Source organism: Nannospalax galili, unplaced genomic scaffold, assembly GCF_000622305.1.
Source record: "Nannospalax galili isolate Female #2095 unplaced genomic scaffold, S.galili_v1.0 scaffold18, whole genome shotgun sequence".
Lineage (NCBI taxonomy): Eukaryota > Metazoa > Chordata > Mammalia > Rodentia > Spalacidae > Nannospalax > Nannospalax galili.
Window position 1 is genome coordinate 6,548,893 of NW_008346548.1, and position 13,686 is coordinate 6,562,578.

Sequence of the window (13,686 nt, forward strand, 5' to 3'; positions counted from 1 at the left end):
CTGGTTTGAGCTACATAGTGACTACCAGGTCAGCCAGGACTACAAAGTAAGACATTGTCTTAAAAAAACAAAACAAAGAATAAAGCTGAGTGTGGTGTCACAGCACTCAGGAGGGGGAAGTGGGAGGACCAGGAGTGTGAGGCCATCCTTTGCTATATAGCCAGTTTGGAGGCCAGCCTGGGTTAGGAGACATCCTGTCTCAAACAACAAACAAATGAAAGTGAAACTTATTTTCCTTAGAGGGTTAAAATGTAGGGCTCTTAAAAATAATTATACTGGCCCAGGTAGTATGGGCATTTTCTGATTAGTTGCTGTGAATATCTTGGGTGTTTGTGGTGTGGCTGCTGTTGTTGTTTTAAAGAAAGCAATGAGCACCCTTGTGATGTCCAGCACTGGGCTCTGACCACCTTAAGGACATGGTGCTCCCCTAGGACCATTGACGCCCAGAGGTCTGAGGGGCCCTGACTTGAAGAAGGCGGGGATACTGACCCATTTGAAGTTGAGTTTGGCATGGCATGGCACATATCTAGCACTTAGAAAAGTGAAGGAGAGGATCGTGAGTTCGAGGTCAGTCTGAGATACATAGTAAGACAATGTCTCAAGAGAAAGGAACATACTAATAAATGCATATTTTAAAAAATGTTCAGTTTGTTTACTGGTGCCTAGGACAAGTGACTTCACTCTGGTCTGGTCTGTTGGATCCTACTACAGGAACTCAGAACAAAAGGAAGGCTTACTATAAATTATATTTAACACTGATTTGTTTTCCATGTCTACGTCACCCCAACTGCTACGAATACCTGTTACAAAGACCTGTGCTATACTGTTTGCAACCCTTTGTGGCCTGACAGCATGTATTCGTTCACATGCTCATCAAATAAGCAGTTTGATGTTCTGGATCGATCTAATCTAGGTTGTGTGTAGCTGTGGCAAGGAACATATGGCCTCTTTTCGGCGATTAGAAGGAATAATTATTATTAGATATATTTTCCCCACTGACTTCCAGGTGTCTCATTCCCAGGGACGCTCTGGCAGGCTGGGGCAAGCTCGGAGGCCATCTTTGTGCCGGGCAGCTCCCACGTGACACGGCGTCTTCCGCCTTCCCGGTGCTGGGCGGTGCTTCCGCCGGCGTCCGGCGGGGAATCCGTAGTGGTCAGCTAACGATGGAGCAGCGATCGAGCTGTCTGCTTGGACCATGGATGCTGTTACTGCTCCTGTCCCCAGTTCAGGGCCGCCAGAAAGAGTCAGGTGGGCTCCGGACAGGGCCGAGCCAGCCGCTGGGGCTGCGGGTCTGCTCGCGGTCCAGAGGCACGGGGGGTGGGGCGGGGGATGCTGTGCGGCTGCAGGGCAGAACTGGGCAGCTGGGACCTGGTGGTGGAGAGCAAGGGTGTCTGGGTCTCTGCTTCTTGACCAGGACCCTGGAGAGTAACCCATTCTCCGGATTTGGGGTGGGAGAGGGATGTATCCTGTTCACCTGCGGGAGACGCCACTGCGCAGGGCTGTTCTGGGCCACCCTAGAACACCCTGCGGGGAGAGGGCAGGATGTGGGTGTTTGGCCAGAAGAGACGAAGGGAGGGTTAATGGCTGTAGTTTTGCATTGATTCTCTTTAGGGGGCTTGATTAGAAGGTGAGAATCTATGTTGCTGTCCAGTTTATCCGTAGCCTTCTGATGGCCAAACATTAAGCTTGTGACTTTTCCAATTTCTTAGATACCTGATGGCCCAGGTAGAGGAGCAGACTTGACTCAAGCCCCAACAAGTTACACAAGGAATCCTTGGCATTTCATTTCCACTACTGAGACAGGAAGGGGATTTCTCCAAGTTTTGGTCTTCTGTTGCTTCTGCCTGCTGCTTGCAATGAAAATGCCAGGGTTATTTTGTTAACACTCATTTCCTTCGCTTTTTGAAGGCTCAAAATGGAAAGTATTTATTGACCAAATTAACAGGTCTTTGGAGAATTATGAACCATGTTCAAGTCAAAACTGCAGTTGCTATCACAGGTGAGTTCACGGATCTGTCTTTGAGAGTTGAATACTTGTCACAAGGACCTATCCTAGAACCTCTGAGAGACCTTGGTTGTATTTATCAGAGATCCAAGTTTGTCTTAAGAACAGAAAGGGTACCTGACGTGGCTCTCCCAAGGGATGAAAATGTCCTGGGATAGGAGAGGCCCAGTGGTACAGCATCACCTCTATTCTATGTGGGATTTAGCACATGGGCTTTTCTGTTTTCCCCATAGATTGAAAGCTTCCTATGATCTGAGTCTATGTCTACTATTGTCATCTCTGGTGCTGGCCCTCAGCAAGTGCACTCAATAAATATTGTTGAAGGAATGAGCATATTTATCATCTAATATGATCTAATCAGTATTCCCTGTTGGTTTGGTTTTTATCTTTTAAAGTGTATGAATTATGGGGCTGGAGAGATGGCTCAGAGGTTAAGAGTACTGGCTGTTCTTACAGGGGACTCGGGTTCAATTCCCAGCACCCACACAGTGGCTAACGATGGTTCATAACTCCAGTTTCAAGGGATCCAACACCCTCTTCTGACCTCCATGGGCACTGCATGACACAGGTGCACTTCCGCACATGTAGGCAATACATACATTCATATACACAAAATAAAAATAATAAATACATTAAAGTATGAGAATTAGGGCTGGAACTTGTGGTAGGAAGATAAGTACATTGAAAGCAGACCTGGGTTCTAACCCGAATCTCCCACTAACTACCCCTGCAGGAAGACATGAACTTCTCTGAAAGTTCCTCATCAGCTAAACAGCAGAGTAGTAGTTATTCTGATTCTCAAAAGTTCACCTGGTGCTAATGATATTTATTGAAATATATTTTGTACTGTCTTTAAAAAGAGATGCATTTTAAAATTTTTCTGTTACTGTAGCATATGCTGGGGGACAGTAGGACAGTGTTAGACCATGAACTACAAACCCTACCTGTGTATCCAGGACAGGGACATGTGTAGGACTGCAGGGGCTTGTAGGACATGGATGTACCATGGAGGAATATGGAACAACTTAGGAAGGGACAATCCTGATGGGGGGAGGAAGAAGAAATACTTGCTCTTCTTGTGGCTTAGTTGTGTTTTATATTTTACTGTTGTGGTGCTGAAGATCAAACCTAGTACTTTGCCCAGGCTAGGACTCTACCACTGAACTACATCCCCAGCTCCCATGTTTAATGTGTGTATGTGTTATATATGCACAGATGCATGTGCCTATCAGGTGTCCTATCACTCTGTTTTATTCTTTTTTTTTTCCCCCCTTCGGTCTTTTTGAGACAGGGTCTCCCTGTAGCCCCAGCTGGCCTTGAACTCACAGAGATCCACCTACCTCGGCCTCCCAAGTGCTGGAATTAAAGGCACCACACCTGGCTGTTTTATTATTTTGAGACAGGGTCTCTCATTGAACCTAGATCTAGACTGGTGGCCAGAAAGCTTTGGTGATCCTCCTGTCTTCACCCTATACACACACACACACACACACACACAGAGGGCTGGAGTTAGAGCTATTTATGTAGGTACTGGGGATCTGAACTCAGGTTTGGTGTTGGCACAGCAAGCATTCTAACCCACTGAGCCACTGCCACTGTCCCTGAGTTTGATGTTTTTCAATTACCCACAGTGCTTCTGTGGAAGAGTTGCTTATTCCTCCCCTCTACTTTTTTCCAGCTTAGTGTATTCTTTAAATATCTATCCACTTAGTGGGTGGAGAGATGGCTCAGTTGTTAAGAGCACTGACTGCTCTTACAGAGGACCTGGGTTCGATTCCCAGCACCACCCACATGGTGGCTAACAACCATCCATAACTCCAGTTCCAGGGGAATCCAGTGCCCACTTCTGACCTCCATGGGCATTGCATGGAATGGGTGCACCTACACATATGCAGGCAATACACTCATACAAATATAATGTTTTAAATATATATGTACTTAGAAGTAGATGAAATATCACCATTCTCTTGGCCCATTCTTTCAGTGTCATAGAAGAGGATCTGACTCCTTTCCGAGGAGGCATCTCCAGGCAGATGATGGCAGAGGTGGTCAGACGGAAGCTAGGAACCCACTATCAGATCATTAAGAACAGATTATACCGGGAAGATGACTGTATGTTCCCTTCCAGGTAAGATGAAGATATATCTTCTGACCTTACTGCATCTAACCTTACATGGTACTGCTCTTAGAGGATACCAATTTAGGGGTTACTCTTTCCTCACATTTCAGGGGACTACAAAGTATGTACAAGCTCCTTACCTTGTCTGGGAATATTTTTTACCACCAGCTCTTTATGTGAACCTATTGTCTCTCCCTTCATTATGTTAGAGCACATCACTAGATGTGGTATCTGTGGCTCTGACCCTTCTCTTCCTTCCTTGGCTCCACAAGCTGCAGGGCATAGGCTAATGAAACATGGCAGGGTGAGATGGCCTACAGAGGGAAGTTTATTTGGGCTTATGGTTTCAAAGATTTCAGGCCGTGGTCAGTTGGCTTTCAGGCTTTTGGGTCTGTAGTGAGCAAGCACATCATGGAGGATAGTGCTGGAGGAAGCAGTTTACTTACCTCATGTCAGGCAGGAAGCAGGGGGAGAGAGAAGGAGGTGGGAGCTCCCACAATCTCTTTTGAGGACATTTCTTTAGAGATCTAAAACCACTCTACCTCCTAAATGTCCTCCATTACTTCCCAATAGTGCAAAGCTGAGGACCAGGCCTTTGTTTATTATATTGGCCTGTGGAAGACACTGCAGATTCAGACTACATCAGTGTTCTTGTGTGGGAAGCAAAGCTTGTGGATCAAAATTAGGAAACAAGCTCTTCTAGTTCCTATATCAAAATTTGCATCTTGTCTACTAATTTAAAGTATTATTCTGTGAGAAGGAATAAAATCCTGACAATGAACAGAGAGATGATATAAGTAAAAATGGTATTCTCTTCAAAGTTAGGATTTATTGGAGCAACTTAGCTAGGAATGATAACTTGTACCATGTTAAAAAGTGGCATAGCCGGGCATGGTGGTGCATGCCTGTAGTCCCAGCACTTGGGAGGCAGAAGCAGGCGGATCTCTGGGAGTTCAAGGCCAGCCTGGTGTACATAGTGAGTTCCAGGCCAGCTGGGGCTACAGGGAGACCCTGTCTCAAAAAAAAAAAAAAAAAAAAAAAGTGGCATAGTCCCTTGAGAAGCATCACTTTCAGGAGTCTGTGCAGTGGGCTGATGATCTGAGTACTGGCTTGTCTCAGTGTCATTAGGACCGTTCCTTATCCTAGAACTTGCAGGCACTGCTCTGGTGATTTTGTGGGTTTTTTTCTGGTTGACAGATGTAGTGGTGTTGAACACTTTATTTTGGAAGTTATTCGGCGCCTCCCTGACATGGAAATGGTCATCAATGTACGAGATTATCCTCAGGTTCCTAAATGGATGGAACCTACCATCCCAGTCTTCTCCTTCAGTAAGGTAAGCACAAGAAGAGCCACATGGAGGGATGGAGGGTGATCCTCAAGTATGAACAAGAGATCACTGTGCTCTAGCAGAGCCTGATGGATACTCGTAAGGATGAGGCCAGAGGTCTAGGAATGGACCTAGTCCTTGTGAATTCACAGTAATCAAGCAATAATGCTGAGGAGATAGGAATTGAAGACTCATAAGTAATGTAAGATTTCCTGTTTCTAGTCTATAGGGCTAGGAATGGACGCTAAGGAGAAAAATGCTGGGGGAGCTCAGGGAGTCCCACAGAGCATGGGGAGAGAGCACCCAGGACAACTCATAGCCTCGGAGTGAGGGAATGCATTCATCTGAAGAATATTTCTTGCATTCCTACAATGTATGTACTAGCTAGTGCTGAGCATTATCTGTCCTATCTATGACTATATCCCAGGCACCCAACATGGCTGAAAAGGAACCTGAAAGTGCCTTGCAACTCCACATGGTTTATTTCTAAATTTCTCCACATGGTTTAGTACACTGTGGAGATATACCTGGGGTAGCCAAGATGTTACGTGAGGGGGAGTGTTTGGGTCCTATTGGTAGGATAGGAGTAATTGAGTAACACTTGTGAACTTGGGTAACTTGGGATGGTGACTAGCTCAGATTCAAGTAAATGGTATATTAGCAAGAATGGGTCTTGTTCTGTAGAAACTAAGTATGAATACATTTGATGTTGGGGCTGGGGAAGCTATAGACAGTGTGACCTTTGGAAAAAGGAACATGATCTCTGATATAGTTTCTCTAATGCAATATTCCTACTTTTTCTTTTTGTATGTGTATACAGTTGCACATGTATGTATGTATGTGTGCTTGGATGCCAGAGGCCAACCTTGGGTGTGGTTCCTCAAGAGTTATCTACCTTGGTTTTTGAGACAGGGTCTCTTACTGACCTGGAACTTGCTGATTAGGCTAGGCTGGTTGGCCAGAGAGCCTCAGGGACTCACCTGTTGTTGCCTCAGCCCTGGTATGACAGATATGTGACACTGTGCCCAGCCTTTTAATGTGGATTCTGGGGCACAAACTCAGGTCTTCATGCTCTTAAGACAAGCACTTTACTGACGACTCTCTCCTCAGCCCCTGACTTTTTCTTTATCACAGTGTACTTTCGCTCTAGACTTATTTCCTGTGTTGCAAGTAGGCTGAAGCTACACTTGTATTCCACTCCTCACAGTTTAGTCTTATTTCTCAAAAGTGCTTGAGCCTAGTGTGACCATCTTTACTTCCCTTCTGTTTTATATAGTCACTGACTCCAGTGTCAAAGGAGGGGTTTTAGTCAACTTGGGTTAATTGTGCAGCTTCTGTTGAACAGCTGCTTTGTTTGAGTGCTTGATGAATCACATATTTTTTTAAGTATCTGAGAGAAGTCTGACAGCATCCTGCACATACAATCCCAATAAAGAAACAGTAGATTTGGGGCTGGAGAGATGGATCAGCAGTTAAGAACACTAGCTGCTCTTGTAGAGGACTGTAGTCCAGTTCTCAGCACCCGCATGGTGGCTAACAACCGTCCATAACTCCAGTTCTAGGGGATCTGACTCCTTCTTCTGTCATCCTCAGGCACGGCATGCCACAGGTACATTTACACACATGCAGGCATAACACTCATGAATCAAAAATTTTTTAAAAAGTAACAGTAGATTAGAGGTTTTCCAATGGCCACATATTTAATAGAGTTAGCCATGAAAAGGGAGCAAAGTGTTTCAAACTTTCACCAAAAGGTGTGTGAGCTGGATGTGGTAGCTTGTGCCTGTAATCCCAGCAATCAGGAGGCACTGTGCATTTGAACCCAGCTCCATGCCAGCCAGGGTCACATAGCAAGATCCTATATTAAACAACCCCCCCCAAACATGTGTGATTATATGCTTTACCCACATTCTCCCATTCTCTCCATTGCCCTACTGACCCTGATCAATGAGTAACCAAGGATTTATTGACCAGCCAGTGGGAGCTCAACAGTGTCAGGTAACTAGGTTGTGCTTACTAAGTTCTTATTATATACCAGACACTGTCCTTTTTTTGGTATTGAAAATAAGCCTATAGATAGAATTAGTGATACTGTCCTCTCCACTATGATGATAAGGAGATTGAGGCATAGAGAGCTCACTCATAGATGGGAAGATGTGGAGTCAGCATTTAAACTAACATGATCGGGTGTCTTAACCAATGTATATTTCCTGATTCTTGCTCTCAAAACACCCCCTTGGAAATAACTAAGAACTGGTAAGACACGGTATAATGGCAATTAAATTATGAGGGAACTTTGATTATTTGGAATTGGGAATATTATTTCCTTAAAGATCTTAATAGTGTATATCCTCCCCCCAAATCCCCCAAAACTTCAGAATTTGGGGAAACTGAAAAACTTGCCCTTTAATATGATTATAAATTCTGGGATTCAATAGGTCTGTTAATTTTAACCCATGGGCATTTTTGCCTTTTAATAACTAGAGTCTAGACATAAGAGGTAGTAGGGGTTTTTTGGGCTTGTTGTGGTGTTGGGAATTGAACTCTGGGCCTCATGCATGCTAGGTAAGTGCTCTACCACAGGGTTATATTCTCAGACCTAATGACTTGAGCCTAGACCTTGCAGATGAATGAAATATTTAATTAACAAGTGGACACTATGACAAGGCCTTTGCCTTCTCCTGTGTAATGAATTTAGTTGCATCTTACTCTGTTTTAAGACTTACTTAGAATGCCTCTGTTTCTGTCAAAGACAGTGGAGTACCATGATATCATGTATCCTGCTTGGACATTTTGGGAAGGAGGGCCTGCTGTGTGGCCAATTTATCCTACAGGTCTCGGAAGGTGGGACCTCTTTAGAGAAGATCTGGTAAGGTAGGTCCTTTAGAAAGGCTTTGTTTTTTCCTCTTTGTGGGTTTCTTGAAATAAGCAGTAGAATATAGCATGTGCTGGTTAGTTTTTGTCAACTTGATATAAACTTGAGTCATATAGGAAGAAAGAACCTCAACTGAGTAATCGTCTCCATCAGATGGCCTGTGGGCATGACTGAGGGGCATTTTTGATTACTAAGTAATGTAGGAGGGCCTACCCCACTGTGGGAGGTGCCATCCCTGGGCAGGTGGCCCTGAGCTGTTTAAGAAAAGCAACTAAGCAAGTCAGGATATGCACGTCAGTAGGCAGCATTCCTCCATGGCCTCTGCTTCAGGCTCCTGCTTTCAGTTCCTGCCTTGGTTTCCCTTGATGATAAATTGTAACCTGTAAGCCAGATAAACCCTGTCCTCTCCCAAGTTGCTTTTGGTCAGTGTTTTATCACTGCAGAGAAGCAAACTAGAACACAGTGAGTTATTTAAATTTACTGCCTGGGCTGGAGAGATGGTTCAGTAGGTAAGAGTGCTTGGCATGCAAGCATGAAGATCTGAGTTTGGGTCCCCAGCGCTCATGTAAAAGTCAGGCATAGTTGTGTGTACCTGTAACCCCAGTGTTGTGGGGCAGAGACAGGAGGATCCTAGAAGCTCACTGGCTAGCCAGCCTAGCCAAAATGGTGAACTATAGATTCATGGGACTAACATAGAGACAGATACCCAATAACCGCCCCCACACACACAAGCAATTTTATGTGTGTATAAAAATATTTATGTTGGGCCTGGGAATGTTGGTAGAGTACTTGGTAACATGTGTGAAACCTTGGGTTTGAGCCCAGCATTGAATAATTTGGACATGGTAACATATGCCTATAATTCCAGCACTAGGGAGGTAGTGGCAGGAGGATCAGAAGTTCAAACTCAACTACATAGTGAGTTTGAGGCCAGCCTGTCTCAAAATAAAAAATGTATATGTCTGTCAAAAGGGGCAGAAGAATCTATCCTAAAGTGTCAGCAATGCCTCCATGGCATGGATTATGGGAGTCTTGGTTTTCTTTAATTTAAAACTCTTTTTTTGGGGTCTTGTTTGAGACAGAGTTTACCTATAGCCCCAGCTGGCATGGAACTATGTAGACCAGGCTGGCCTTGAACTCACAGTGATCCACCTGCCTCTCCCTCCTGAGTGCTGGGATTAAAGACATAAGCCACCATGCCTGGCTTCAATTTAAAATATTTTTAATATATCAGTCAGGGGCAAAGCAGATGGTGTCCTTTGTTCATCCTAGGTTGATGCCTGGCTTGGTGGCCAAAGCTGTTTCATGCCTAGGGCATATTAGAAAATTAAAAAAAAAAAATTTCTGTGTATCAGTGTTTTCCCTTTATATGTGTATGTGTACCACATGTGTGCACACTGGTACCTGCAGAAGCCAGAAGAGGGCATCAGATCTCCTGGAACTGGTGTTATAGACAGTTGTGAGCCACCCTGTGGGTGCTGGGAACTGAACCTATGTCTTGTCCAAGAGCAGCCAGTGCCCTTGAGCAATCTCCAGCTCCATTTTAAAACATTTTTTTCATATTTTAAATATTCTTGAGAGAAATACTTTTTTTTTTGGACACAGGGTCTCACTTAGAACCCCAATCTGGCCGGGAACTCATTATGTACTTCAACCAGCTTCAAATTCAAGTACTCCTCCTGTCTCACTTCCAAGTGCTGGGATTATAGTCATGAGCAACCACACTCCACTGTGAAGTACTTTCATAATACGAGAATGTAAATTAAGTGACCATATTGTAAAGAAGGGTGGACAATTATTTGTTGAAACAGGGTCTCACTTTGCAGCCTAGGCTGTCCTTGATCTTGCTGAGTAGCCCAGACTGTGCTCAAACTCATGATCCTGCTGAATATTGAGATTTGAGCTCCAAATAATAGAATTATAGGCAGGTATCACCGTGCCTGGCTTCAGAAAATAACTTAGAAATGTACTTAATAATTTGGTGCTGACATGGGGTTGTAGTAGTCCCATGGGTATATCAGGACAAACATATTCCAGACCCTCTATTCATAACTGAGACATGCCTATTGACTCCATCTTACCATGATTTCAGGATTTAGATGGTCTCATCTTCTAAATTTATTTACTCAGCTATATTTTACATTAATGACCCAAACATCATTAGTGTTTCCTCCATGTTGCCTCAACCCCTGGATGGTCTTGCTAGGTAGACCAGGCTCACGCTCATCTTGAACTCGCCAACTTCTTGCCTCTGCCTCTTGACTACTAGGATTGCAGGCATGCAACCCCATACATGGCTTAATGGTGCTTAGTTAAGGATCTGCTGGAAATAGTCTTCATAGGTCTTCTCTAAAATGTAGGAAAAACAATAATCTAATCATCTTCATTTCCACCTGTTGCCTTTACAAGTGTGGCTGGAGATTCAAGTGAGGCTGATTAAAATACAGAAAGGCCTATGTAGGCATTTGCCTCTATAATTTCTTAGTGTATATTTCCTAATAAGACTGTTATGGTTTCTGTTTCATAGAGCAGAGCTGCTCAGTCTTGGGAATACTCAGATTTTGGATGGGTAATGCTTTGTGATTAAGAGCTGTCCTCTGTGTTATAGGAGGTTTAACAACTCTTGTCTCTACCCGCTAAGTGCCAGTAGTGATTCTCCAGAAATAGCTCCTAACTAGGGGAGGGGTAGGAGAACAAAATTAGCCTCAGTGATGGAGTAATTACCCAGCACATACAAGGTCCTGGCTTCAAGGTCTAGGACTGCAAAGAAGGAGAGAGGAATCCATTTACGTGGAGAAATGGCTGGAAAGCAATTCTTTTTTTTTTTTTTAATTATTTGTTTTTATTTTTGAGACACGGTCTCATGTAGCCTAGTTTGACCTCAAACTCACTGTGTACTGAAGATCACCCTGAACTCCTGATCTTCTTGCTTTCACTTCCCCAGTGCTGGGATTACAGGTATGTGCCACCAGAAAGGACTATGGGAAAGAATTTTTTTTAAATATTTTATTTATTTTTAAATTTTTTATGTGTATGTATTGCCTGCATGCATGCAAGTGCACCTGTGTTGTGCAGTACCTGCAGAGGTCAGAAGAGGGTGTTGGATCCCCCAGAACTGGAGTTACGGACAGTTGTTAGATACCATGTGGGTGCTGGGGATTGAACTTGGGTCCTCTGCAAGTGTAGCCAGTGCTCTTAATCACTGAGACATCTCTCTGGCCCGGGAAATAATTTTTTTTAAAGATTTAATTATTTTTTTAAAAATATGCGTGGGGGGGTGCACTAGAGGTTGAGTTGAAGGCCTGATGTGGGTGCTGGGAACCAAACTCAGGTCCTGCAAGAGCAATACATGCTCTTAACCATGGAGCCATCTCTTCAGCCCCAAGAAATTCTTCATGGGACTCATACATTGTTTTTGTGGGTAGGGAGATTCCAGATGATTTTGACTTTTGACTTTTATCTTTATGCTTTACCAGGAGAATTTTGTATAATGAATGTGTCATTTTCCACTAAAAACAAAAAGATAAAACATTCCGATTAATGTATAGTGTTTATATTTCAGTGGGAAGAAGTAAGAGGAAGTAAGAAATAGTTCTGGCATGGAACTGGAGAATCACATAAAAGTTATCAATAAAGTACTAGCCAAGTATGGTGCACCATCAATCCCAGCACTCAGGAAGCAGGGATAGGAAGATTATTGCAAGTTTAAGGCAGGTCTGAGTAACACAGTAAGTTCCAGACCAGCCAGGGTTACACAATGAGAAACTATCTCAAAACAAAACAAAAAGAAACTGCTAGCTGGGCTACCTGTACACTAGTACTTGGAAGGCTGAAGCAAGAAGAGGACAAGTTCAGCCAGCCTGGACTATGGGGTTAATAGTAAGTCCCGGCCTAGTATGCACAGTGTGATCCTGTCTCAAAAAGAAAAGATGGGACTGGCGATGTAGCCTCAGTTGGTAGCTTGTGAACCCAATGTGCATGAAAATCTGGGTTTATTTCCTAACACTGCAGAAAACCAGGTGGTGGTGGCACACACCTTTATTCACCTGGGGTGGTAGAAAAAGGAGGATCGAGAATTCCAGAACAGGGCTGGAGAGATGGCTCAGTAGTTAAGAGCACTGACTGCTCCTGCAAAGGACCTGGGTTTGATTCCCAGCACCCACATAGTGGCTACATCCGTCGGTAACTCCAGTTCCAGGGGATCTGATGACCTTTTCTGTCCTCCGCAGGCAATTGCACAACACAGATGCACTTATACATATGCAGGCATAACATTCATACACATAAAATAAAAATAAGTAAAATGTTTAAAAAAGGGAAAAAAAAGCAGGTGTTGCAATTCTAGTATCTGACAAAATAGACTTTAAATTAAAACTAATCAGAAGAGATAAAGAGGGCCATTTCATTCTGATCAAAGGAACAATAAACCAAGAAGATATTACAGTCATGAACATATATTCACCAAACTCTGGTGCACCCAACTTCATAAAAACAATACTACAGGACTTTAAGACCCAGATTAATCCCAACTCATTAATAGTAGGGGACTTCAGTACCCCACTGTCTCCATTAGATAAGTCAACAGGGCAGAGAGTTAACAGAGAGACACCTAAATTAAACAATACCATATATCAAATGGACCTAACAGACATCTACTGAGTATTCCACTCAAGCACCAAAGGACATACTTTCTATTCAGCATGCCCATGGAACCTTCTCCAATACTGACCATATACTGGGGCACAAAACAAAACTCAACAAATACAAAAAGATTGAAATAATTCCATTTATTCTATCAGACCACAATGCAATAAAGCTTACAATCAACAGCAGAAGAAGCCCTAGTCACCACATGAACACATGGAGATTAAACAACACACGCCTGAATGATGAATGGGTCAAAAGAGAAATTAAGAAAGAAAAGTATTCCTGGAACTAAATGAAAAGGACAAGACATGCTGAAAGCTGTCCTTAGAGGGAAGTTTATAGCTTTGCTCTAAGTGCCTATCAAAAAATAGGAAAGAACACAAATAAATAACATAACATTGCAACTCAAGACACTTGAAAAGCAACAAAAAATGAAATCCAAATCCAGCAGACAAGAAGAAATAACAAAAATCAGGGCAGAAATTAATCAAATAGAAACAAACAAACAAACAAAAAAAACAATAAAAAGAATCAACAAATCCAAGAGCTGTTTTTTTTTAAAAGATAGACAAGATTGACCGACCACTAGGCCAGTTAACCAAAAAGACGAAAGACTACCTCCAAATCAACAAAATCAGAAATGAAAGGGGAAACATCAGAACAGACACCAGAAAGATAGAGAACATTATAAGGGAATACTTTAAAAACCTATA

At 43.2% G+C, this 13,686-nt stretch overlaps 1 protein-coding gene and 1 non-coding gene across 2 annotated transcripts in view; both read left to right on the forward strand.

Annotated features, from left to right (window-relative positions):
* The first annotated feature begins 371 nt into the window (after positions 1 to 371).
* Positions 372 to 462, forward strand: LOC115072014. The gene has a single exon (XR_003851075.1). It is a non-coding gene; the product is annotated as a small nucleolar RNA SNORD88 (small nucleolar RNA).
* A 645-nt stretch (positions 463 to 1,107) lies between these two features.
* Positions 1,108 to 13,686, forward strand: part of Poglut1 (protein O-glucosyltransferase 1) — a 27,915-nt gene continuing 15,336 nt past the window's right edge. The window contains exons 1-5 of the mRNA XM_008842887.2: positions 1,108 to 1,248; positions 1,909 to 1,999; positions 3,990 to 4,133; positions 5,322 to 5,457; positions 8,204 to 8,325. Of these exons, the coding sequence (XP_008841109.1) occupies positions 1,164 to 1,248; positions 1,909 to 1,999; positions 3,990 to 4,133; positions 5,322 to 5,457; positions 8,204 to 8,325 (578 nt within the window). The 5' untranslated portion in view covers positions 1,108 to 1,163. The remainder of the gene's footprint in view (positions 1,249 to 1,908; positions 2,000 to 3,989; positions 4,134 to 5,321; positions 5,458 to 8,203; positions 8,326 to 13,686) is intronic.